Source organism: Podarcis liolepis, assembly GCF_965112155.1.
Source record: "Podarcis liolepis genome assembly, chromosome: 13".
NCBI lineage: Eukaryota > Metazoa > Chordata > Lepidosauria > Squamata > Lacertidae > Podarcis > Podarcis liolepis.
In genome coordinates this window covers 17,324,644-17,350,512 of record NC_139573.1, presented here as the reverse complement: position 1 = coordinate 17,350,512, position 25,869 = coordinate 17,324,644, and the positions used below count along the sequence as shown (strand labels likewise).

Genomic DNA, 25,869 nt, shown 5'->3' with positions numbered 1-25,869 from the left:
CTGGAAGGAATTTTTTTATTTTGACTAAACTTCCAGGGCAGCTTACAACCTTCACACCCAACATGAAGTGAATGGGAGACTGATCTGCACCCCGGTTTCTGCCTCTTACCTGACCCCCTTCAGGGAATACCACCAAGCGCTTACTCCGGCTTTCAAAGACTGCGACAGCTCCGACATGCTGGTATCGCGGAGCCCCAGCTATGTAGAACTGCTTCTTTCCACGCTGAGCTACAGCCACCGAATAGCCTGTCAGAGACAAAGAAATAGGAGGTTGTGGGAGTCGAGTTGGATGAGTTAGCTCCTGGCAGGCCATTAGATATGGAAGGCAAAGGAGAAGCTGCCTCACTCACCCAGATATGAGACATTGAAGGAAATGTTCAGGAATTGGATTTGGGGAGGGTCTCCCAAAGACTGTTCCTCCAGACCCCCAGACCAAGTGTGAGCCCCAACAGCTCCAGTCACCACATGCCCCTGGAAGAAGATGGAGGCGTGAAGAAAGGTAGGGAGGTGAGGGGAGTACAGACTGCAGTCCCAGGTGTGGTGGTGGTTTCTCGGTGTTGAAGGACTGCCATAGGAACTGACTTTGCCCCTGCAATTGTCATCTGAGTTTTTTATGTCTTTGCTCCCCAAGAGGTTTGGAGGGTGGAAACACAAGAACAGGCCTTTTCTGTGGTGGCTCCCTGACTGTGGAATACCCTCCCCAGAGAAGCTTGGCTGGCGCCATGGTTACATGTCTTTAGGTACCAGGCAAAACCATTCCTCTATACCCTTTGGTCATTAAATAATCTATGGCTTGTTAAAGCTGTGGGATTATATTATTATTATGCTGTCTATTATTATGTTTTTTATTATGTGTGTTTTGTAGTGCTCCATAAAATGTGTTGTGCACCGCCCTGGGACATTTTGTTAAAGGGTGATATGACAACTGAATTAACAACAACAACATCAATAACTGAGCTCTACTCCCCAGCCCATTCTGTTTTAGACATTAGTCAAATTGCACCTCTCAGTTCTCCTCCAATTAATGACCAAACCACAGCCAAGTCAAGCATTTCCCCACACTGCATAACAAAATAACAGGGTGTTCTACATGTAATCATAGAATTATTGTGGTGTTTAAAAAACAACACAAATTTATTAAATTTATTCAATGATCATCTAGTCCAAAGCTATCCTCCAACCAGTCCTATCCCTTATAGGCCAGTATACAGATTTAAATCCAGATCAGTTTACAAATAGGAACAGCTGAACTACAGGAGGATACCTGCAGAGCACAGAGCTGCAAATGACGTGAACCAAACAGTCAAACTACATACACACAAAGGGAACAACATTCCCAGGGTGCAAACCAATCGGTAGAGGGAGAAACTGAGTCCTTCTCTATATATGGTGATCAGACGGTGTGCATCAGCAGAAAACATTCATGAGTAAGGCTCCCCAAAGGAAATTTTTGGGGGGCGGGGGGGGGGGAGGTTGCACGGCAGAAAGACAAATCCATCCCACACAGTGTTGTATTGCTAGCTGTGGCAGCCCATGAGAAGAGACTTCCCTTTAAATAGGGCTGGTGGTAGGAATTGTTTTCAGAACTCATGAATGGAAGATTATGAGGAACCAACTGAGATGCATAACTGAATGGGAAAATAGAATTGAATTACTTTTTCACCGTCTCTCATAACATTGGAAGCCAGAGTTCTGAAGGGAGTGGAAGCAAATTATAGCTTCTTCTAAAGCAAAGTCATTGCTCCCTTTTATTTTACACACACACACACACACACACATGTGCATTTTTCTGGGGGGATGCAGGGGTATGCATACCCCTAAACATTTTGTGAATCTTTGTACTTTTGTCCATTTACTGTATTTATTTTCCCCAGTTTGAACTATAAAAAGGTGAATTTCTTGAGTCAAAATGAGAGTACCCCAAACATTTTTTAAGAAAAAAGCACTGTACACACACATACACACACACTTATTGTTCGGATGGTCCTTTGTAAACCATTCTGTGAGGTCTGCCTAAAAAGCAGGATATAAATACCCCAAACAAAGCCTATGTTCTTATGACAGGAGTTTCTACTCACTGGGGTGAGGAGAGCACTGAATCCGCCCTGAGAAAGTTCTTTTTGAAATGAATTGCCAGCAGAGATTCCAGAGGTCCCTTTTTGGGAAACAAAAGATAATTAAGACAAGCAAGAGGTAGAGAATGGAAGGGGGGGGGCAAAGAGAGGAGGAAGCTTGGCCTCAAAATCTGCCCTTTCTAAATGGTCACGTTAGAGCAGAACAAATTCAGTTTTCCAGGGTTGGGAGAAGAGTAATCTTTCGTACAAGAAGTACTTTTGTTGTGGGGCTTCAGCATAGATGGCACCCCCACATTTGCACCTCCTTTGCAAACGGCCCTGGCAGAGTCAGGTTGCACAGTGTCGGTGAATGTGTTGGACGCCTCAGCATTAGCAATAAGGACTGACACAACGACTCACCCTGTTCCACAGTGCCCATGTCATTTTGTGAATTCTGAAACTTAAACTTCATTCCCTTGTTAGGTACTTCAGTTATTTACAGCCTGGACCCCCCCCCCTTTACTGTACCATGCCTGTAGTTCTTGGACAAAACTGAGCATGGGCAAAGATGCTCCATCACCTTGCGACACTGACCTTCAATGGCAAAGATCTTGTCCTTCAGCTGGTTCTGAATGCTACGGAGCGCATCAAAGCTGTCGACTTCGAAAACATTATTAGGTGACGAAGCAATTGTGTTCAGCTCATCTGTTCTAGTTAGTTTGCCAACCTGGAACAAGCAACAGGGAATTTCTATAAAGACGTCTTGTCCCCCCGTTACTAATGGGTCCCTGCCACATATAACCTCAGCACTTGGTTCCCCAAGGTACTGATCCTGCACTTGTCTGCTTGCATGGTGCAGCCACAGAATCCACACATTGCAACCTCAATGATGGTTTTGAACTCCATACCCCAATGGCATAACGGATGATGCCTTTCTTATCTGCAGCCTGTATAGCGACCTCAAATGTGGTTTTCATGTCATTGGATACGCCATCGGTCAAGACAATGAGGAGTTTCTTGCTGTGAGGTCGCATGCCAAGCTTGGGTAAGAAGACTTTATCCCTGCAAAGAAGGCAGCAATTGGCTTGGGTCTGAAGGGGCAAAAGGCACCTGGCTCTTCCTCCAACCCAAAAATTCATTTCCCTGGTACTCACGCCACATAGCGGATGGCAGTCGGGATGTGAGTATTTCCTTTGGTCTGTTGAATTGCGTCGACTATTTCCTTCACCTTGCTTTTAAATGCATTGTAGTAGTTAAAATCAAAAACCAGGTTGACTTCAGTGGAAAACTGGACCATAGCAAACTGGAAGACATGACAACGGAAAGTTGCACTGCTCCTCTTTCCCCATGCAGTGGGGAGTTCGGATGCACATGTGAAGAATCAATATCATTTGGAGATTGGCTTATGTCATCAAGGAAAATACAGTGAGCACACCCCACACTTCGGCACCGTTAGTCAACATTCAGGACTTTGAAGCCCAGGAGCTCCTCTCTGGCAAATGACACCAGATGGTGAGTGGCAATTGTTAGAGTGGTGGGAAACTGTGGTGTGTGGGGCATACCACCACATCTCCCAGCCTTGAGCTGCCTGTCGTGTGCTGCCCAGAAGCATTCTGGGTAAATAAGTCTAGCTGACACAGTGGTTCAATTCACAGCACCTGATGCCCAACCATTCAATATATTTTTCTAAAGCAAGCAGTAGTAACAAGAGGGCATGAGAAGGGCAGCCCAGCCCAAAAGCTCAGCAATGGCAGTGACAGGGAAGGAGTACAGAATTAAGGAAAGCAGATGAAGAATGACCGGTGCCACATGGGGGTTCCTTTCAAACTTGGCAGGGTCTGTGACCAGGTGAAACTCAAACTCAATGGTAGAGCATCTGCTTTGCATGCAAAAAGTCCAGGTTTAATCCTCAGCATCTCCAGGTGGGGCTGGGAAAGAACCCTCTCAGAAATCTGAGAAAGGGGAATTATGAGTCTCAACACCATTAACAAGCTGGTGTTCTTTGAGGGAAGCCATGACTGCTTAAATGCTATAAGAGTGCTTTGAAACTATGGAGGGGGTGTGACCTAAGAAGCAAAGCCCAGTGACACCCACCCACCCAGTCACTTCCCACATGCAGCGCCAACAAGCTCCTTATTGCTCTCACCTGCACATCTGCCTCAGAAACAGAAGCCATTAGCTGAAGGGTGAAGTTCTTCACTGTGAGAAAGGCAACATCAGAAATGCTCTCAGAGTCGTCAAATAAGATCACAGCATCCACGCCAACAGTGCACTCTGAGTGGAGAAGAGGCAGGATGGGTGTGGAAAATGGACTGCATTCCCACGACATCCCAAAACAAAGACAAATGAATAGCCTCAACGAGGAACGGAAGCCGATATGCCCCAGCATCCTAAAATAAACTTTGCAGGTCTCCATAATGTGGGGATTGTCCCATTCAAGAGCCACAACATTTCTCTCGTCAGAACCCTTTGCACAACGGTCTTTAACACATGATAATCTCAGGTAACAACTGCAAATGCGGAATTGGGTCTGAACATCCCAAATTAAACTTTGGGCTGCCACAAATCACAGAGCCACACCTCCAAGGGAACATGAGATGTTCCAGAATTATGTCCAACCGAGTATTTGGTTTTAGTACATGACATTGCCAGGTGTACAAGCCCACACCAATAATAGTCAAAAACAAATAAAATGAATAAGGAACCGAGGACATGTACCCCAAACTAAGCTGTGAGTCACCCCAAATCAAACATCCACACCTTCAGGAGAGTGACCTCTGAGAGACACAATGCAGGTAGAAGACACCATTCTGGAGGTGTGCAAGTATGATTTGCAGCGGTCAAAATTCCTTATTTGTAATTGACATATTGGGTCACTGTGTATTACAGAGCAATGTACAAAGAGAATGGTTTGACTGGAGAGAATTGCCATGGAACTCAAAGGGGATAGCCTGATAAATACAATATGGGGTAGGCCAAAGCTTATCTTGGGATGCTAGAACTGCAGAATAACTCTCACCTGGCATGCAGATGCAGCAATGGTGAAAAGCTGCACATATTGAATTTGTGCTGCAGCAATTAAAAGGACACAATATGTGTGACAACCTTGGTCCAACTTCATGCGCATGACTGTCTCCTCTTCCCCTTTACCAAACCGATGCTCCCCAACCTAGCTTATTAATGCAATATGCTATGAGGCATGTGAAGCTAATTTTCTCCAAATCTTACCTTGGAAAGCTGGATGAATCTCTTTGGCAGGTTGGTTAAAATTGCTCATGATATAGCAGACACCATTCAGATAATCAAAGTTCCCACATCGACGCTCCCATGTTGGGCCACAGGCCTGTGTGGACAGGAAGGATGAAAACAGCCATGGGGTCCCTGTCTCTTAAGCTGATTCACCTAGGTCATATCCACACCATAGACTTATTTATTGAAATGTTTAAAGCACTCTTAGACCATGGCTTCCCCCAAAGGATCCTGGGAACTGTAGTTTGGTAAGGGTGCTGAGAGTTGTTAGGAGACTCCCCACAGAGCTACAATTCCAAGCATCCTTAAACTACATTTCCCATGATTCTTTCAGGGGAGCAAAGGCTGTTAAAGTGACATAACTGTGCTTTAAATGTATGCTATAGATGTGACTCTAGATTGTCTCAGCCAAATTGAGAGAAATTCCTCCTCAAGGCCAGGTCAGGGCATTTTCTGCTTTAGCTCAATATTTTCTCTCCAAAGCCAAGTTGCAAGGCACCCACAGCTGGTCAAGTTATTCTGTCACCTGAAGCAGAAAATCCCACAAGCCCCTCTTCCCATCCCCGACAGTAAAAATACAATATTAATAAATTTTAAAATGATTTTTTTCTCCTTTAATCAGATGCTTGAGGCGGCTGCCTCATTCTCACTAATGACAGGGCTGCCTCTGTTTCACCTCCTTTCTGAGTAACAGACACTGCAGACGCAGGCCCACCCATGGACTTGCACTATTTTGCTATTTGATTCCACTCTGGTTTTACTTACTATTATTTTTGAGTCTGATTTATCGGCCGCCAGCGAAAGTCCCAGAGATATTCCAGAGGTATCTTTGTTTCAGACAAGGAGAGATGGCATGTGGAAAAAAGAGACAGACATGTAAGTGAGACTTATAATATATAAAGAGACTTTGTCCCCATGTCTCATGGATATTAATACACACACACAGTTCCTAGCTATTCTGCATACCCTCCAAAATTTAACTGATGAAAATAGGGAATTGTAAAATCCGTATCAGTCTGTAGTGCACATATGCCCTCAAGAGTTCCCTCTCTTCTCAGGAGATAAAATGATCAGATGTGACACTCTCACCTTCAGAAGAATGGAGGCACACAAATTTTTAGCTTACTATTGTGGTGGAGAACCACTGGCTGGCACTTCTCTGTATCATACGAGCAGCGGAAAAGCGATCCCGTCCGGTTGCCTGACATGGGGGCACTCACTACCAACCTGCACGAGGGGAGCAAGTTTTAGAAAACGACTGTTTACAGGCATGTGGCTGCTCTGAACAAAATAAACTGGCAACGGTTTGGTTCTCACCAGGACGTGCCGTCGTCTGCTCTCGTCTGGACGACACGGTAGCCAAACTGAGAGGCCTTGTCACCTCGGAAAAACACCGGAGTCTCTGTATCAATGATGTTGAAATCTGAAGAGACTGCAGAACCTAGAGTGGAAAGTGGTAGCAGAATGCTGTGGCACAGAGAGATTGGTGCATCAACACTGCTAAGAAAACATTTCCTTTTCACAAGCTGCCAGGGGCTCTTCCAGATGTGGAAGATGTCCAAGTTCCAATTTGAGCTTAAAACAATTTTTGTTAAAAAGCCCCACCTGAAAGCAGCCTTGGGGGGAGGGGGGAGCAATTGGAGAGGCTACCAATTGAATAAACAAGCCCAAGTGTCCAGGTATTTTTTCACTTTTTGCCACCGTGAATGTTTTATATTATGCCTATGCTCCAGCTGTCCCTATTGACTCACCCCAGTCCCTGGTAAATTATTGTTCCTTTGGGGAGGGGGAGAAACCTTGTTTACACCATGTTACTGTAGGCTGCTAGAGTTATATGCTGGATAGTTATACAGACTGGGCCGAAAGGCAAGTGAATGGGCAGGGAGGAGGCCTGTTCAGGATATTTTGCCTGTAGCCCCACCCCACCCCCCAAAAAAACTGGAGCCAGCACAGGGTTCTCTGGCAGTTAAATCTTTGGCTGGGGAATGGACACATCTTGTCTCTAGGAAAAGTGGACAAGTGGCCACAGGTAGAAGCAACAGGTGTCTAGGAAAAGGAGACAGGAGGCCTAAGAAGCTTGCAAGTGGGTGGAAGGGGCAGACAGTAAGGGAGGGTTCAAGGAAGGAGGGGGAAATGCCAGAGAAGAGAAACACAAACAGCCAGCAGCTGAGGAAGCTGAAGTTCACATGCTGCTCTTTGGAAACAAGGCAACCTCTGACTGCTTGGATGAAGTCTGTGCTTTCCAAATGCTGGGGTGGAAAGTCTGTGGTTGGCACTTTCCAAGAGAGCTACATGGAGCTGGCGTAACCTAATGGCTGAACTATGGATCAGGAAAATTTTTTCTGATCGTAAGAGCTGTTCCACAGTGAAACAGGCCCCCTCAGGAGGTTGTAGACTCTCCTTCCTTGGGGGTTTTTAAGCAGAGGTTGGGTGGCCATCTGTTATGGACGCTTTACTTGAGATTCCTGCATTGCAGGGGGGTTGGACTAGATGACTCTCAGGGTCTCTTCCAACGCTACAAATTATTTGATTCTACAAGTTGTTCAAATCTTGCACATGCAGAAAGCTCCCTCAGGCAATCGTTCTCTCCCAGCAGCAACCCCTGCTCTGCAATGATGATGGGAGCAGAAATAATAGTGCTGCTGACCTACTTTCCAAGCTCTCTGCATAAGTTTTACAACAAAACAGCATATGTAAATGGGCTCAGAGTGCTCAAAAATGCTACAAAAATGCCCAATATTCCTAGGGATAGCCTGGCTGCAGCAGGATGCAAGCCCACCCCCATTGCAGGCGCCACTGCTTTTAGCGTATGTGTTTTAATATTTTATTTCCTTGTGCATACATTTGGCTCTTGACCCACATGTCTGGCCAGGAGGAAGTTGGCCACATTTGGACATTCCCCAACACGCGGCTTCTCCGTTGACAAAGAGATGGCTAGATGAGTCATTTGACCCTTATTCTCCTTCCCATTCTTATGGCCTCTTCCACACCTTTTCAATGCCCTGAATCCCCATCAGTTTTCTTAGCGTGCCAGTGGGTGCATGTTATTTCTTCACAGAATGTGTCAGAATGAACACAGTGGAAAAAGAAAGGGAAGGGTTTGTGGCGGCGAGGAGGCCTTTTTGGTCCCTGAAGTAACACTAGCCGCCAGAGGCCAGGAAGCCGTGTCAGCTCCCTTGCACAAGATGCCCTCAGTGACCCCACTGGGGAAGCGGCAGGCAGCCCAGATGCCCTTAAACATTGGCTTGATGCCAAGGCGGAGGTGGTCCTACCATTTGGTAGGCTGAGGAAACAGCTTCAGACATAAGATGCTTGGGAGGGGGTGCGCGCACCAAGCAGCTACAGGATGGTGGGAAGCAGAGGTGTGTGTACCATGTCATCCGCTGCCTTGCAGCTCCAATCTACCGCATTTTCCGGCGTATAAGATGACTCCCAACTTTTGAGAAGATTTTCCTGGGTTAAAAAGTCGTCTTATACGCCAGAACATACGGTAGTCTGCTGCCCTCAGGTGGGGCAAAGGATACTCTTCCGCCACCAGTGTTGGACTAAAATGAAAGCTGCCAGTCTACTAGAGCTTTTGGGAACAATGGTCCCAGCTCTTTCTCTCTCCCCTAGCGCCCTGTTCTGCGAGCCGCCTTTGACAAGGGGAGTTCAGTCCCGCTTTCTGCAGGGTTCAGGTGCATGATGTACCCTCATGTGCAAGGAGCCTTCTCAGGTCCTTCCACCAAGCAGGATTGAGTTTTCCACCCTCTCATCTGATGCACAGAGAGTTCAGTCCTGTTTGCTGCAGGGATAGGATGTGCCATGCCTCTTCCTGCCCCACACCTGGTGTTACATATGACATCTGGTGTGATTTAGGGGAAATTTGGCCTGGCGTCCATGGGCTGAGCTTTCCCACCCTTGCGTTAGGGAGAAAGAGCCAAAACTCATGCTTTTCCCTGCAGTTCTAGTTTTGTGTGTACCCAGATGGAGGGCTGCTTTAAAATAATAATAATAATACAGCATTATACTTGCGGTCTCAAGTGGTACAGTCCACTAGACCACCTCAGCAATCTACCATCTCATTTGTTTATGTAAGCATTTCTATCCCACTTTTCAATTCTGAAGAAATGTCAAAGGTGGCTTACAATCAAATCTCAAATAATAGGAGGGGAAACAGGTTATTAAAAAAAAAAGATATACAGTAAAAGCAGCCAGATGAAGTAGTGACAAAAAAAGAGGACACGAAAGTTAAAAACAATAGGCATCACTAAATCACTAAAGACTCAACATTTCTGTTTACTAAAAGCCTGGGTGAATTTGGAAAGCCAGTGAACATCATTGAAGAGCAGCGACATGTTTTGCAAGACCACGCATCTCTCGTTTTCAAACCAGTTTGGAACAAACTGAAGATGCTGGATAGCCTTCAAGGGTAGCCCCACGTTACACACTGCAGTAGTCTATAAAGTGGCTGTCTGCTGAACATCTTAAGCCTGCCTCTGTAATCCTGGTAACAGCCCTGCACAGTGGGGCAGTATTAATTAGCCTCATATTGGTTGTGCAAGGTAGGAAGGTCTCAGATTTTAGCCCCAAAATCTCAAGGTAGCTTTCAACAACTCGATGCACCGCCCCAAACAATATGGAGAGATGAATATTAACCTACCTCACAGGGCTGTTGTAACAATACAATGGATTAGTGCAACAGGCTTTAAACACAGGCAAAATAAATGCAAAGTGGGGTTATTATTTAGTAAGCACTTAATACCACTAGACCTGTAGAAACATTTTTTGGTTTTTAAAAAATCCCCATTTCAGTGCTTGACTGAGCAAGCCTTCCCACGCACGGCAAGTTTTTGTTCCTTTTTTAAAGTCACTGTCTACAACACTGCAGCCCCCACCCTGCCCCCCCATTAGCCCTGATTCAATTTACCTGCAACCCAACCAGCTGCCCCACTCCTGATGGCTCCAACTTTAACCAAAAAAATACCCCCAACCCCTGCTCCTGTGCCTTTTAAAACAGCTGTAAGCAAGTGGCACAACTTTTCTCCAAGCTGAGAACAGATTCACCTGTCGATTGCTGCAGATCAACTTGCTGCTAAAGACACAGGAACAAACCAAAGCCAGTTCCTTTGGGTTCAGTTGGCAACCCTACACCTGCCCCACAAGCCAAAGTTGAGCTGCAGTACGTACACCAGCCAAGGCAGAGAAAGCAAGCAGCTTTGAAGATCCACTTCATTTCGACGGCAGGCTCCATGCTGTTGCTTCATCCAGTCCTCTGCGGCCGACTTGCACGGAGACTGCACTGCTGCAAAGTCTGGCATCTCATTTCCTATTATTGCCACACCGGTAACCGTTCCCCCCTCAGTTTCAGCATGAATCTCTGATTTGCGCCACCTACAAACCACACCCAACTTTAAATGCTAGACAATGTTAAATTAACAGAGTAGGGCTGCCTCTTTTCCCAGAGGCTTTCTTCTATTCCATTTCCGTTGCATGGGACAGACAAAACCTAACAAGGTTTTTGTCGCCACTGAATATCCAATGTTCAGCAAAAGTATTATCCCTGCATATCAGGTGCTGGGGGCAAACACAGGGTCGTCGTCACTTTCAGGATGTGCTTCCTAGAGGGCGACCCATCAATAGACACAGAAAACTGCTAGGGATGTTTTCCAGTGTGTTCCAGTAAGACATCTTAAAGGAAGGGGTTAGAACCTGTGGTGCTGGACTCCCAAATCCCATCTGCCCCAGCCAGAATGACAAAATCACCAGGAATGATGGGGCAGTATAGTATCCAGAGCACTAGATTCCCCATACGGAGGAAATGTGGACTTCAGACTACCAAACCTCTATTTTGGTCTGTACATCAGTGGCTTGTTGCTCACCACCAGAACATTAACCCATTATCCATACGTCTGAGCCTGCTAGCGGGATGTTTTCATCTTTTAAACATAAGAACCCACAATAAATATATTGTGGAAATTCTAGCTTCCGAGGAAGTAATGCGACTATTTACTTGAGTGTGGGACAGTTGTGCTGGATTGCCAACTTACAAGATCTTAAATGAGCTCTGATCTACTGGATAACCAACTGGACCAGCATCACAGAAACTAAAGACAACCCCTTTCCTAGCATCCTCTTTGAAAATGAGGTTTCTTCGTTATGAACAGGAACAGCCCAAAGCATTTTGTTGCCTCAGGCGGAGCAGAAATCTCTCCACGCCACCCCCAAGTCAAGTTGCATAGTTTCCAAAGCTGGTGAAATTATTTTCTGCGCTTGTGGCAGGAAATCTCGTGATCACCTCTCCCCGACAATAAAAAATACTGTAATAATTAATTAACTTGCTGCCCTTTCAGAACACCAAAATATCTGTATGTGGCCAATATCTAGAAGTTGTTTTTATTTTGCTGTTGGCTTTAATTTCTGCAATTGTCCATTTTAAAAAATCTGTGCATGTACCAAAAATACCTGTCTTGTTTTAAGGGCTCTGGACTAGTGTGTATTACAAAGGGAAGCCACCATCTGATTTGCCTAAACGCTCTACCCTGTAAGACCTAAGAGGAATGGGTGTAGATGCAAGGGGGAGGGGCACACTTAAAAGCATGGCCTTCTCATGAGGTTCGTAACAAGGAGTGGGGTAGTATAAAGGAGCTGAAGAGCAATGAATAAAATTTGAGTCATGAGTAAGTTTGGGTAAAAAAAGGCCCCCTTTAAGTCAATCCCTACAGATGAAAATAGTAATGGACACAAAGTAAACCACAATTTCTCCACCAAATATTGTGCAAGATGGTAGAACAGTGAACTATGTCACTGAATGGCAACTAGTTTTACCCTCTCTATCTCCCCCCAAATCTTCTATTTGCTTGTGTATGACATTCTCTCCTCCCCATCACTTAAGATGCTACTGGAAGCATTGAGGAGCAGACAAGAACTGGCAGCTAGAAGGCTGCATGCCAATCCCTAACCTATTCCCAGCACACAGGAATCATCAGCAGGGAAACAGTAACCAACCCAGCCAATTTAAGGTTGATTCTTTTTATTTCTTGCAAAATGCGAAGCAACCTCAGAATGAGACGGCAAATCAAACCTCTCCCTCTTTCCCTCTGCAAACACACGCACACAAACACACACACGCCTCTCCTCCCCTGGCCCCCACCCCCTAAAGTCCGGCAAGTTCTTTCAGTCCGCCGCTGTGTTGAGTTGCATCTCTTGTGCTCTGTGGGGCAGGAGGCGGGTTCCGATCACGTGTAGAGGTCAAAATCAATGCGCTTGGAATTGTAGAACTGGCCCTCGGAATTCTCCACCTTCCGGCAGTAAACCCCATCGGGGAAATAGCCTTGGGATACCCAGTCCTGGAGGGATACAGAAAAGGAAAGTGTTGAAGGAGAAAGGGAACTGCTGAGAGAAAGAAGAGGTGGAGCTGGCAAACTGGTTGGGGCCAGGGGGTGAAGTGAACAAACAAGCACTGGGGGGGGGGGGGAATTATCAACATAACCAGCAACCACGACTGATGTTAGCATATCAAGGGGACCAACAAAATCTGGACACATGGAGAGCCAAAACAAAAAAAAAGTTGGTGCACCTAATGGACGTGGGGGTCCTACAAACTAAAATGTGTTAGGTGGTTTTCACTCAAAAACAGGCATGGAAATGAAGGTTGTGAAAGGCTAGAAACTTGGTTTTAAAGATGAAACCGGAGATTCTGCAGAACCCAAATTCTGCACCCAATGCCCAGTTTTGTAACTGAGATATTGCACAACACACATTGCTGGCAATGTTTTCAGAGAAAATGAATGGTGGTGTGCAAGAATAGTCCAGATTTTGCACTTCTAGGCTGCATACTCAGAGGTATTATCTTAAACAATCGCCAACACAGTAAATAAACAGTTCACTCGTAATATATCAGTGGTGAAATGCTCATTTCTTCTCTTTCCAAAATAGATTTTATCTTGAACAATTGCAAACGCAGTAATAAGCAGTCCACTTGTGATATACCAGTGGTTCAGTGCTTGGACGCTGTTCCAGTAATCAGACATTTTGTTGATTAGTCATCAAGCTTTGTAGTAAATAATATATAAGACAGTATGTAAATGACTTAAAGTAGGGATATATCTGTCGCCATCTGCATACAGTGGTACCCCGCAATACGAATGCCTCGCTAAACGAAAAACCCGCAAGACGAAAGGGTTTTCCGATTTTTAGAGGCTTCGCAAGACGAATTTCCCTATGGGCTTGCTTCGCAAGACGAAAGCCCATAGGGAAATCTCCTGGGACAGCGGGGAAGCGCAGCGCACCTTCTCCTCTGTTCCCAGACCTGTCCTGAAGGCTTGTGGTGGGAGGTCCGGGAACAGAGGAGAAGGCGCGCAGCGCTTCTCCTCTGTTCCCGGGGCTTGCGGTGGGAGGAGGGTTTTTCCTTCCCACCGCCAACATTCAGAACAGCATTCTGAATGTTGGCGGTGGGGAGGAAAGCCCTCCTCCCACCGCAAGCCTTCAGGACAGGTCCGGGAACAGAGGGGAAGGCGCGCAGCGCTTCTCCTCTGTTCCCGGACCTGTTTTGAAGACTTGCGGTGGGAGGAAGGTTTTCCTCCCCACCGCCAACATTCAGAAGGCTGTTCTGAAGGCTGGCGGTGGGAAGAAAAGCCCTTCTCCCCCGCCAGCCTTCAGAAGAGTTCCCGGAGGGCTGCCTAGGCTGCGGATAGCAGCATGCTGCCCCGCGCAAGGGGCGCTCTTAAGCAGAGCGCCCCTCGCGCGGGGCAGACATTCGCAGCTTGGGGAGCCCTGCAGGAGTTCCCCGCAGGGCTCTCCAAGCTGCAGATAGCAGCCTGCTGCCCCTATCCGCAGCTTGCAGAGTCCTGCGGGGAAGTCCTGCAGGGCACCCCAAGCTGCAGATGTCTGCCTCGCACGGGGCAGCAGGCTGCTATCCGCAGCCTAGGCAGCCCTCCGGGAACTCTTCTGAAGGCTGGCGGCGGGAGAAGGGCTTTTCTTCCCACCGCCAGCCTTCAGAAGGCTGTTCTGAAGGCTGGCGGTGGGGAGAAAAGTCCTTCTCCCCCCGCCAGCCTTCAGAAGAGGTCTGGGGACAGACTGTCCCTGGACCTGGTCTGAAGGCGGTCTCCATAGGAACGCATTAATTGATTTTCAATGCATTCCTATGGGAAACCGTGCTTCACAAGACGAAAAACTCGCAAGAAGAAAAAACTTGCGGAACGAATTAATTTCGTCTTGCAAGGCACCACTGTATTTCCATCAGGAGGAGCATAGAAAGAGGAGGTTTAACAAACTGAAGGACATCTTTCAGAACAAAGAATTGCAGTAGTAAATGTAACCAAAATGATCTCTGTGGCAACTGATTACATTAGTGTTAAAAAATCCTTGATGCAGCTTGACAGCTGTCACTACAAATCGAAACAACTTCTCTAGCAACATGATTTCCTTGCTTAAGTGGAGTTCATAATCCCAGTATACAGGAATTATTCTTCACTGCCTTTGCATATATGGTACTTTCATTAAATGTTGCATTATTTTTACATATGGAATTGTTTTTACACTTTTCTTGTTTTACAGTTACCATTGTTTTATTTGTTTTTATGATTTATATTTTATTGCTGCAACACACCTGGGACCACATGGTAAAGAGCAGGTAAGAAATCTAACACATTGCTTCTCCAATATGCCCACAGCTGCTCACTCACCTCAGCAGGCAAGCCACAGCGATGTGCACTTGCAACCACAGACAAGACATATACACCCAGGAACAATAAATGGATAGAGGTGGACATGAAGATCAAAGATTTAGGGGAAGAAATGAACATAAAAAAGAAAAGAGGGAGGAAAAAAACAAAGGCTACTGAAAGGATGGAAAAACAAAAAATTATCAACAAAAGGCCACTGGTATAGGTGGAAAGAATAAAGACTGAATGATAACGACAAGACCTAAGACAAGAGAGAGACATGAAGAAATATCTGAGAGAGAAATAACAGTGGTTTGACTGCCCCACTTTGTCTCTTACCTGCATCTGGGAGCTGCTAAAGGGGCCATAGAGTTCGGACGTGTTTGTGTTCTCCCATTTGTATTCCCACATGACCTCGGAGAGAGCATCGTCGTCGCCCTGCTTTTGCTCCTCACTTCCCACTGCCGGAAGAATGTTGTGTCAGGTTGCCAACTCGAACAATAACCCAACAGCTAAGATCCGAAATACAATCAGGACAGCCGTGTAGTACAGCTGTACTACTTTGAACATCAGGATTCTGGGGGACAGGTGGGAGATCCCACATTTGAAAGCTTCCCCACAGAAACACCCTGCATGTTGAAAGCTCAAGTATCGGAGAGAATCTTAAGAGCAGAAGCCTTTTCCCAAGAGGGAATACTTTTCTCTGCAGGCAGAAAATGAGCACAACACACCTTCCTCTATTTGCAACCGTAAATCTAAGCAAGCAGCTGTGCCAGGGGATTATTAATTTTTTTGCAAATCATGCGTTTTTGGTATTGCCAAAACAGCAAAGCAGTTCCCAACAAAAGGACTCACCCGCTGGTGTCTTCTCCCCCAGTTTCGCTTCATCGATATCCTCAGCAAACATATCGAGTTCCGGTTCGGCTGCGGATGATGCTGCGGGAGGTTGCTCCAGCGCCCGGAGCCTCAGGGCCAGCTTCTCCCGAGTCTCCTGGTAGATCTCATACACGCCTCGCGCCACCATTTGGTCTGCCAGCCCCGAGAGGCGCTCCAGCTGCTCTTTCCGTTCTGGCGACCCGGGCTTCTGGGGCTCTCCTTCCTCGGCCGGCTCTGCCTCCTCTGCCTTCAGACGGCTCCAAGGCCTCCTCTGACGCCCGCTGTTCTTGGGCCCGCCCTTGTCTCCCAGCCTCTGGATGGCCCTGGCCACCGTCTCGCCAGGCAGCACCAAGGCCACCATCCCTTCCAGCAGCTCCTTCTTGTCCAAAGGTGCCCGTCCCACTTCAAGATCCTCTTCCTCGTCTTCATCGGCAGAATCTAGCGGTGGCTTCTTCTGACCAGGACGTTGCTCCTTTATCCTGACCTGGTTGGGAAGCGAAAGGGATAGGAAAGCCGTAAGAGGCAAGTGGCAGACCATTACAAAATGTGGACGAGCTCGGCTTGTTAGAGCATGGTACTGATGACGCCAAGGTTGCAGGTTCAATCCCCGTAATGGGGCAGCTGCAAATTCCTGGATGGCAGGGGGTTGGACGATATGGTCCTCCGGGTCCCTTCCATGTCTACGATCCTAATGTATGGGCTTCAGATCCAGTCAAAGAACTCTAGCAGGTGCCGCAAGCCAGAAATAATATCCTTTTTTGTTATTTGCACTCCCTGTTCCTATTAGATATTCCCAAGAATCATATCAGCCTTGTTTGATGCAACATTAATTCACTGGTTCCCCAATTTTTGTAGTAAAAAGCCATGGAGGTAAGAGAGCAACATTATTCCCACTTACTAGCTCACTGGGGTTTGGGAGAGCTGCTATCTCCAAGGCTATCTTGTCTCAGAATTACTCCAAGAGCCGTAAGTCCTTAGGACCATGCAGGAAAGCAGCTGAGTTATGACAATCAACCTGATTTATTTCTGACTACTCATGGTACCCAGATTTGAGCCATGAACCCAGTTCACTCCTGTCCTGGCCGCAGAACTATAGCCCATTCCCCCCTACTGCTGTTCCCTCTTGCAGACATTTCAGAATTACTTCCCGGAATCTCTGTATTTATGATTGTACAATGCAAGCACAAAAACTGATGCTTTGCTTCCTGCTACAGTGCAAGTGGGGAATAAATCCAGCCCCTCTCTCTACACACTGTAGGAACAGCCAAGGTTATCAGCTCCCTGTTTGCACAGACTGTCTTCTGCTCAGCCCAGACAGGCAACCTTACCCAATCTATGTTGTCCAACCAGTTATCCCGAATCATCGCCTCTTTCTTCAAGAAGTAGTTGCCTTCTGAATCAAAATGGCCTTCTTCCATCTCCTCCTGCAAATTGAATGGAGTGATCCGGACCCCATCTTCATAGTCAATAGTTGCAGATTCCTGCCCTACGAGGGTAAATAAGAAAAAGGGGGGGGGTCAAATCAAGATGGAAGAGCCTCTCATAATACTAGAATAAAATGACTGTTAACTTTAATAAATCACTAGAGCAGGGCTGATACGAAACCGTAAGAACATCCTATACCCTTTTAAAATGTGGCTCTTTTCAGGAGGGGCGGTGTTACTGGGTTGCCATTTTTATTCTCATTATATATGTTGCAATATTTTCTGTGAACCGCCCAGAGACCTCTGGGTATAGGGTGGTATATAAACTTAATTAACACCAACACTGAAGAAGTGTGCATGCACATGAAAACTTATACCAAGAACAAACTTAGTTGGTCTCTAAGGTGCTACTGGACAATTTTTTAAAATATATTTCAACACCAACACGTACATATATAGAGGCAGGATTCCCCGTTTTAGCTCAGCACTCTGACATGGCTTCAGGGGGCTCAGAGGTGTGAGGCTGAAGCATTATGAGTGTCTCAACCACCCACCACTAAAACAACTCCCAGTTTTTACCTTGGGCTCTGGAAAGGAGGGCTGGGGATGACCAGTGGGGGGTGGCCAAGATACTCCAGCCACTCCAATGGCCAGCCCCCCAATGAGCCCCTATTTCCCTATACAAGCTCCAAACATATGGAGCTGAATTGTGGAGTATTCATCTTCCACAGAGGAATTGGGGAGCACTGATCTTCCATAGAGGTGTAGTTATGAGATCAGGGGCTACAATCCTATGCACACTTACCTGAGAGTAAGTGGGCTTACTTCTGAACAAAACATGCATGAGGCCTCTTAAAGGGTCCTGACAACCCAAAATATTGTCTTCGCTACCAAGACCTTCCAAAATTTGTGAATACCTAAACACAACCTACTTTAAAAGGATGCTGTAAGGCTTAATGAAATAATGTATACAAAGGGCCTTGAACACATACAGCCCAATCCCACGCATATCTACTCAGAATTAAAACCTATTAAATTCAGTGGGATTTACTCCCAGGTGTCCCTGGATTGCAGCCTTAGTTTTCATACAGATTTCCCCCCTTAAGTACTGAAATAGATATTCAATGGCTCCATTTCCTTTAGGTCTGCCACATCCATACCACTGCAATTCCAAGCAAAAGTAGCCTCTCTTATCTTTATAAGGACTAGTGGCTGTCTTGCTGTTTTTTGGGGTTTCAGAAAGTAGAAATATCACAGAATACAGAATCTCATTATCCAAATATGTACACGTACCATGGTTCCAGTTCCATACTTACCTTCTACATCATCTGATGCAAGGATGTCATATTTGCTGCCTCGCCCTTCCTCCTCGTCATCCTCCTCATCACTGTCCAATGAGTGCTTGCCCTTAAAGCGGCTGCCTGGTCCCCCAACTGCAGGTTCCACCAGCTGTTAAAGGGGGTTGGGGTTGGTAAAGAATGTAGAAATTATCCATTCAGAAGCTGAAGAAACTGCCTGTATTCCCCAGCATCACTAGTTTAGATGGGTTTTTTTTTCCAAATCAGCAGCTTATCCTTCTTTTAAGCTCCCCTAAATCTTCAGGATAAGCCATTTTGAATTCTCAAGTCAAGCTCCCAGATTTTATATGCTTTAAACGCACATTCACTTTATCCCCTGAATATGAAGATATTGGAGAATAGCCCCTTTCGCTCACCTTCTTTTTTGGCAAGTTCATTTCCTCCTCATCCTCATCGCCTTGGTCCTCAAAGGTCACCTTGCGTTTTGACATTATGGCTCTACAAAAAGCAAACCAGATTCAAAAGATGAGCAGAGGGGATGCAAGACACCCAAGAGAGCTATCTGTGGGCAACACAGGAGAGGGGCTTGGCTGTTCTGATGGGTTTGGTTACCCAGAATTTGCATAATGCTGCTTCCACTGCTGATAAGGCCCTTATCTCTACCATGCAGGTCTCAGGGGAAGGGGCCTTATCTCCACCATGCAGGTCTCTGGGGAAGGTTTGTAAACAAAGTAACTGATGACTCCGTCTTTGTTGCATATACTGGTACAGAGATGTGTTTTATACACATCGTTTTACCCTCTGCAAAAGCAAATCCTATCACAATACATCTCAACCTGTTACATAAACTCAATGAACAAAAGAGCCCCGCAAAAAGATAGCAAATAAAACCTCCTTGCATATTCTGTCACAATGCTTTGATTTAGAAATAGCTGCACTAAGAAACCCCAAATTTCTTAGTAAGAATGGCACATTTAAGTTTTGTATACATAATTTACTCAGCTTCCAAAAGGATTTTTTTCACATAGCTCAGGCTTTATTTGGGGGACACAAAAAGGGATGTGTGTGTGCAGGCTAATAAGCCTCTAAAGAGCAAGGAGTGCAACACCTGAGCTCTGACCACTAATGCTAACAGCAGCCTTGGGAGAAAGGTAAAATGCTCCAATTAGTTGGCAGACTTAATCCCAGGGCTGTGGGTTCGAGCCCCACGTTGGGTGAAAGATTTCTGCATTGCAAGGGACCAGTGCAGATGATCCTCGTGGTCCCTTTCCAACTCTTCTATAATTCCTCTTCTTCCTCCTCTGTACTTTGGCTGCTGAAAATAATCCAAACGTAGTCAAGCTTCGCTGCTCTTCATCATCTCCAGAGGACTAAAACGGAAATGAACTCCAGGTAAAATGTGGGTGGTTTATTATTATTATTATAGAAAAGAAACCCCGACACCAATTACGTTCCTAAATTAACCACGCTAACTAATTGAGGGAGAGGCCTCCCAAACTCCAAAGAAGCCTTTCGCACGGCTCGGAGGCCGCCCCGCGCTTTGCAGGTGTGAGCAAGGGGGGGGTCATTGACCTGGGAGAGCACCTGGGCAGGTACGACGCCGCCCGCCGCCCCCCCCCCCCCCGCAGCCAGACGTTCAGGCGGGGCGGGAGCCATTAGAATGTGCGCCTTACGTCACTCGCATCCCCCCCCCCGCGCGACGGAATGCGACTCCCACCTGAGTCCTCACGCAGCCGCCGCTGCCCCAACTCTCAAACCACCGCGGCGAGGCAATCAACATCCGGGTCCCGCCGCGCCATTCGACGACGACGTGACGCTAAGCAGGCGGCGGCGCACGCGCTCCGGAAGTGACAGTAAAGTATTGGCAAGCGCCGGCTTCGTTCGCGCAGACTAGCACGAAGAGTGTGGGCAAAGCCTGCGCGCGCGCGGCGGGGGACGGGGGGCGTATTTCCTAATTTTGGACCTCCTCCTCGGGCGGAAGTTGTATATCATTCCAAGCCTGTGCAGCCCACAGGAATTGTGCAATTTATTCCTCGGCTCCAGTGTATCTTGGGTTGCCTGGGTGTAAAGCTACGCAGGCTGGAGTTCCTCCTGTATAGGACTTCGACCTTAGGAATGAGTAGTTCTTTAAAGTGGTGTGGTTTTAATGGCGCAAATACTGTAGGTGAAATTAAAAGGGAACCAAACACATTCCTGAAACCGGTCAAGCAGCAACCCTCAGCCATAATGGTTAAACTGAAACCTCCATTGTTCAAGGCATTGTATCCCTGAATAACAGCTGCAGGAGATACAAGCATCTCCTTGGCCCTTTCAAATCATAGGGCGGATGAACCTTTTGTTTAAGCCTGATGCAGAAGGCCTCTGTATATGTATATGTAGGTATATGTATGTATGTATGTATGTATGTATGTATGTATATGTATGTATACCCAGAGGTCTCAGGGCGGTTCACAGAACAAAATCAAAATATAAAACCATGAAATAAATAATCAAAATAAAAACAACAACCCAATAACACACACACCCCAAAAAAAGCAACCCCGCTTATTAATATTAATTGGCTTTATGTCCCACCAGACACAGCATGCAGAGATTCCCATGTTTAGTTAAGGCAGAGGCTGCCGTTGCCTGCAAGGATCTGTGGATTAGGGTACTAATCCAGCCTTTAAGATGTCTTTAGCCCTATTAGTTTGTTGCAGTGAGAGAGTCTTGCGGCACCAACAAATCTACCATGCCACAAGCAGTAGCTTGTTTCATAATACTGTAGACAAAGCGGACTTATGCCACAATACAATTGTTGGGTTGGGCTACAATTTACTTTACTGTACTTCTAGGCCAACTTCCACTCAAACTGATGTCAGGGTTGTGTGCAATAAACATAAAAAATATTTATTCCAAATAACAACAGCAACAACTTCATATGAACAATAAACTGAGGGGAAGAAGAACTATAAAATGATGAGGGAGACTGGGGCAACAAACCAGTATCTGAGCAAAGAAAGATCTGAGCAAAGAAAATAGGAAAGAAAAATGCCTTGGCCTGGCACCGATAATTATATTTTCTGCATTGAAAAGTCAGGGTACCATGACAGTAAAAATCTTCTCTGTTCGATACGTAATGTGCTTCCACTAGAAAGAACACTTGAAAAAGGACCCCACTCAAAGATCTTAGGGCATGGACAGGCCAGCAGAGCCATCTTTCCGATTGGGCTTAGTGGTGCGTTGCACCAGGGCGTCAGCCTCTCAGGGGCACCCCAGCGAGTAGGGGAGCTGCGTGGCTTTGCCGGCGGCCTCCCCTTTCCCTGCACGCCCACCAGCTGCGCCCACCAACTATATGGCTGGCGGGTGTGCAGCTTCCTTCCCAAGCCTCCGCAGGAGCAGAGTGACCCCTTGCAGAGGCTTGGGAAACGGGGGTGGGGGTGGGGGGCAGAGGGATCTTTGCACCACAGCGCAGGATATGCTTAAGACAGCCGTGCAGGCCAGGATGGTATACAGACTTACTCCCAGCTATTCCAAGCTGCTGGGATAGCTCAATTGGCAGAGCATGAGACTCTTAATCTCAGGGTTGATATTGGGACAAAGGATTCCTGCACTGCAGAGGTTGGACTAGATGACCCTCATAGTCCCCAGACACAGGCATTAGAAAATACCTGTAAATATAACATGTGTTGCCCTTCCTCTTAAAACAAAACAGAGGGAACCACCATCAAGGAAAGCCACAACTTTTCCTGAGCTGCCTTTCCTCAGAAAACTGGAGGCACATTCACCCCCAACAAGTCAAATGAGACTGTAAAGATCCCTTGCCAGGGAGCATCCAGCTGCTCAAGTCTTTGGGGAATTATTGACCCAACAATTATATACTCTTGTAGCCCTTCCACTTGGCTTATTATATACAGAGTTGATGCTGGGCCTCTCACAGATGAATGACAGGCTGAAATGCAACGGATCCATTTCTAAGGAAAAGTTTTAAAGCAGAGTCCAAGAGTAAGCAGAGAGAGAATACAACTTGCTCATCAAAAGCCTAATGAAGAAAGAAAAAATATTTGTAATACATCTAAAGACTGCAAGAGATTAAAATTGCTGGTCCCCGCCAGCAGTGCCATTACTGACAATACCCGATCCCTAGAAACCACATATTTTCTTAACTAATGATGGACCAGTAAGTATATGATACTCCAGGGTGGGTGCATGGGGGGCGGGACAGGCAAGCTCAGAAAAGGGGGCACTTTATGGGGAACTGTAGCAACTAGAACTTAGATCCCAACGATTGCGATTCCTGCGTTGCAGGGGGTTGGACTAGATGACCCTCCGGCCCTTCCAGCAGTTCTATTATTCTTCCCTCCATTCCTCACAGCTATTTGCTCCTGAAACGAATCCATTCTAAGACAACTCTCTTTAGGACCAGCGAGAACTTTCCTTCGAGGTTAAGTTTCAGCAATTGGTTGTGGGTTCCTTACTTCCTCTTTCTAGTTGCTTGTTCTTCTTGATCTTGGGAGAGAAATTGTGGGTGGGGAAAGCAAGGGGCCACGATCAAAGGGGAGGCAAGCTTCTCCCATAGCTACCTTCTCTTCCTGGATCAAGTGACTTGTGAATCGCCAGGTGAGCTCTAGTCCCGCCCCTTCACCTGGGAAATGTTTTCTCTTGAAGAGTGGGAGGAGGAGAAACTGCCATGAAGGAAAACCAAAAGGGGGAACTCAGACGTATCTGACACCAAAGGTAAGGGCATTCAGGGGGTATTTGTTTCCCTTTTTAACAATATCCTCATGTTTGCTTGGGACACTTGCTATAGTTACATTTATTTCAAGACAAACTGGGAAAGTTATTGCTCCTTCCCTCTCACTCCAGTTCTTCTCCAGTTTCCCCCCTTTCCCTGTATTTTCTTTAATTATGCATAGATTCATCCTCTACTTTTTTCTTCTGGCACCCTTCATCCTATCGTTTCATTACTTTTCTTCCTTCACCACCTTTTGTCCTCACTCCTTCTAAAACCATTATTTCAATTTCTTTATCTGTTCTCCTGTCCTGTTATGCTTATACAGTATAGCACAATTGGTTTGCTCCTTCATTAAGTTATTTCCACTTTTGTTGCATCATCCTACTCTAGATCCTGTTCAGTTTTCTTAAAAAATCCACCCCAAATTAGAATCTCTCCCAGCTGCATAAACACCACACATTTAAAGCAACCCAATAATCCTGGCAACTGTAGTTTACCCGCAGGGAGCTATACTTCCCAGCACCTTTAACAAACTACATTTCCTAGGATTCTTTTTATTTCGGGGTGTGTGTGTGTGCTTTAAATGTAAGATGTGTACACAGCCAGAGATCTTTCATCTCCCCTTCAAAAGCGTGATCCCTTTTTTCATGTGCTTTGCTTCATTTTTTCTTATTCCCTTTCAGCCCATCCCTAAGTTATTCCACACTCTCCCTCATTTCTCTCTCTCTCCCCCCCCCCCCCCGTTCTATATCTGCAGCTCCTTTTCTGGGCCCATTATCACCTGTACTTTCCTGACATGCCCACCTGTTCCATTCACCGCCACCAGTTGTCCATCATAATTTCACCCCTCCTTTTACAGGGTTCTGTCCGCCATGAAGCTCCACCTCTCCAGTGCTCTCGCATCTTCCCACCTGAGGCATCTCCCAGACCGGCAGGGATTTCTGTACAAGAAGAGCATCCGCACAGCCTCCTACCGGCCATGCTGGTGCGAGCTCTGGGGCAACATCCTCTTCTGCCGAGACCAATCAGGAGATCGGGGTCCTCTCCGGCTCATCATCCTGGAAGGCTGCACCGTGGAGCTGCAGGAGTCTGCATCTGAACCGCACACCTTTGAGATTTCCTACCCCAATGGCGTACCCGGGGCCCGATCCTACAAAATGGCGGCCGAGAGCCAAGAAACCATGGAGGGTTGGGTGCGAGCTCTCAGTACGGCAGGCTTCTGCTACCTCCGAGCTTTGGTGACGGAGCTGGAGGGACAGTTTCAGATGCTGAAGCACCAGCAACCTCCCAAATGTGAAGGACAACCGAGACACTTGGCAAGAGACTTGAAACTCCCCACTACAAAACCGGCGGTGGAAGCTGGTCCCTTCACCATGGGTTTTGCCCAGCTCCACCAGCAATTTGGAGAAGATATTTTGAGGCTGAGGCGGAAGTGGCAGGAGAAGCAAGTCAAGCAGCCGCCAGAGAATGAGTCCTTGATTGATTTTGAGTAGGGCAATTCAGGCCATACCAAACGTTTGGACCGTGCCTAGTGAGCTTTGGGAAGTCTAGAATCTATGAAGTTTCAGGCAAGAAAGTCACGCAGAGCCAGCATGTGATTAATGCCTTCGAAACATATGTCAGCACATTGACATTGATCTTTACATGCTACAAGAGATTTTAATAAATGTGTATTTTTAAACAAAGAAACCTACCAGCCTTGAGAATTGTTTTGTTTATCATAGTAGCAGCTGCCATACCTGATATAGTGAGAAAGGAGGTTGAGCTCAGTAACGGTATATTTTGGTGAGCGCTTATTGTGGGTGGAGTCTTCAGCTGCGCCAACCTCCTGAGTGTGGAATCAAAACCATTCCCCAAAGTGAAAGCTTGGCTTCTTTGCCATTATTTGGTCCAGCCCATGCATTCAGTGGTGTGATGAAAACAGCATTGGCCTTCTCTCTGGTCTTTGACTGGTGGGTCAGGACCATAGCTGTCAACTTTCAGATTTGAAAATAAGGGATCAGCAGCCTCACCTGTCCCGGGAAAGGTCTATGGGATATCTAACAATCCGGGATATCTAACAATCCAGGAAACGGCGCTGGAATAAGGGAATTTCTTGCAAAAAAAGGGAAGGTTGACAGCTATGGTCAGGACCCTTGTCTTAGCATTAAGGATGCAGTGCCACAACAGCACTATCGCAATATGGTAAAGTAACAATAAAAATGAAGCAGCAGGTATCCACCATGTCTGGCCTAAAAGTTGACTGCTATCAAAGCCAGGATTGCCTGGAGAGTGGTGGCTCAGCAGAGGCCGCAAGCAGAAGTTTCCCTCAGATTAACTGTAAAGAGATCCTGTTAACTGGGAGAGACGGGCTCTTCTGAACACAAAGTGTGCCCCTACCTCTAAACTATGGTCCTTCCAATGGCGTCATCTTCCCCAACCCACCATAGCACACACACACACACTTATCAATGATTTCCAGGTAGTTGCCAACAAGACTCATCATAAAATCATTCCTCCAGCACAACTTTAAAACCTAAAAGGATCTTTGTTCCCAACAAAGGGGGACAGTATTCAATTCTCCATTCCACCATGAAGTCCACTAAAGTAACCATTGTCCAAGCTCTGTCT

The 25,869-nt window shown here is 46.5% G+C and overlaps 3 protein-coding genes across 8 annotated transcripts in view; 1 reads left to right on the top strand and 2 right to left on the bottom strand.

Moving 5' to 3' along the window:
* Positions 1-10,637, bottom strand: part of LOC310690366 (integrin alpha-X-like) — a 30,560-nt gene extending 19,923 nt beyond the window's left edge. Inside the window, exons 1-12 of one of the 3 annotated variants that reach the window (XM_083469130.1) lie at positions 10,473-10,637; positions 6,621-6,744; positions 6,430-6,530; positions 6,069-6,130; positions 5,283-5,397; positions 4,201-4,328; positions 3,209-3,357; positions 2,963-3,116; positions 2,649-2,781; positions 2,079-2,155; positions 351-471; positions 110-246 (exon numbers count right to left, since the gene is read on the bottom strand). In XM_083469130.1, the coding sequence (XP_083325256.1) occupies positions 110-246; positions 351-471; positions 2,079-2,155; positions 2,649-2,781; positions 2,963-3,116; positions 3,209-3,357; positions 4,201-4,328; positions 5,283-5,397; positions 6,069-6,130; positions 6,430-6,530; positions 6,621-6,744; positions 10,473-10,536 (1,365 nt within the window). In that variant the 5' untranslated portion in view covers positions 10,537-10,637. Of the gene's footprint in view, positions 1-109; positions 247-350; positions 472-2,078; positions 2,156-2,648; positions 2,782-2,962; positions 3,117-3,208; positions 3,358-4,200; positions 4,329-5,282; positions 5,398-6,068; positions 6,131-6,429; positions 6,531-6,620; positions 6,745-7,054; positions 7,241-8,145; positions 8,216-10,472 lie in introns of those variants that run through there. The other 2 variants (XM_083469131.1, XM_083469132.1) reach the window with 2 other exon arrangements.
* Positions 10,638-12,298: 1,661 nt separating this feature from the next.
* Positions 12,299-23,119, bottom strand: CD2BP2 (CD2 cytoplasmic tail binding protein 2). 4 transcript variants are annotated; one of them, XR_014518070.1, is made up of 7 exons: positions 23,003-23,119; positions 18,962-19,043; positions 18,564-18,696; positions 17,152-17,309; positions 15,803-16,307; positions 14,510-15,408; positions 12,299-13,401 (listed from the first exon to the last, which is right to left on the bottom strand). XR_014518070.1 is itself a non-coding variant. In XM_083469195.1 (7 exons), exons 2-7 carry the CDS (start codon positions 19,034-19,036, stop codon positions 12,521-12,523), a joined length of 1,104 nt encoding a protein of 367 aa, XP_083325321.1. In that variant the 5' UTR covers positions 19,037-19,043; positions 23,003-23,119; the 3' UTR covers positions 12,299-12,520. The 4 variants fall into 4 exon arrangements, 2 of the variants coding, with proteins under 2 accessions (XP_083325321.1, XP_083325320.1); XR_014518071.1 differs by lacking the exon at positions 23,003-23,119 and adding an exon at positions 20,263-20,415; XM_083469195.1 differs by having other exon boundaries at positions 12,299-12,631; positions 15,287-15,408.
* Positions 23,120-23,121: 2 nt separating this feature from the next.
* Positions 23,122-24,948, top strand: LOC310690414 (sesquipedalian-1-like). The gene is made up of 2 exons (XM_083469265.1): positions 23,122-23,261; positions 24,119-24,948. Exon 2 carries the CDS (start codon positions 24,132-24,134, stop codon positions 24,750-24,752), a length of 621 nt encoding a protein of 206 aa, XP_083325391.1. The 5' UTR covers positions 23,122-23,261; positions 24,119-24,131; the 3' UTR covers positions 24,753-24,948.
* The last annotated feature ends 921 nt before the right edge of the window (positions 24,949-25,869 follow it).

Bases quoted from the DNA above. Each gene is read 5' to 3' on its own strand.
- CD2BP2 (XM_083469195.1), bottom strand. From the start codon at position 19,036: ATGTCAAAACGCAAGGTGACCTTTGAGGACCAAGGCGATGAGGATGAG. The intron at 17,310-18,563 runs GTAAGTATGGAA...TTACCCTCGTAG, and splicing joins TGCATCAGATGATGTAGAAG to GGCAGGAATCTGCAACTATT. The intron at 12,632-15,286 runs GTAAGAGACAAA...GTATCCCTCCAG, and splicing joins TTAGCAGCTCCCAGATGCAG to GACTGGGTATCCCAAGGCTA.
- LOC310690414 (XM_083469265.1), top strand. From the start codon at position 24,132: ATGAAGCTCCACCTCTCCAGTGCTCTCGCATCTTCCCACCTGAGGCAT.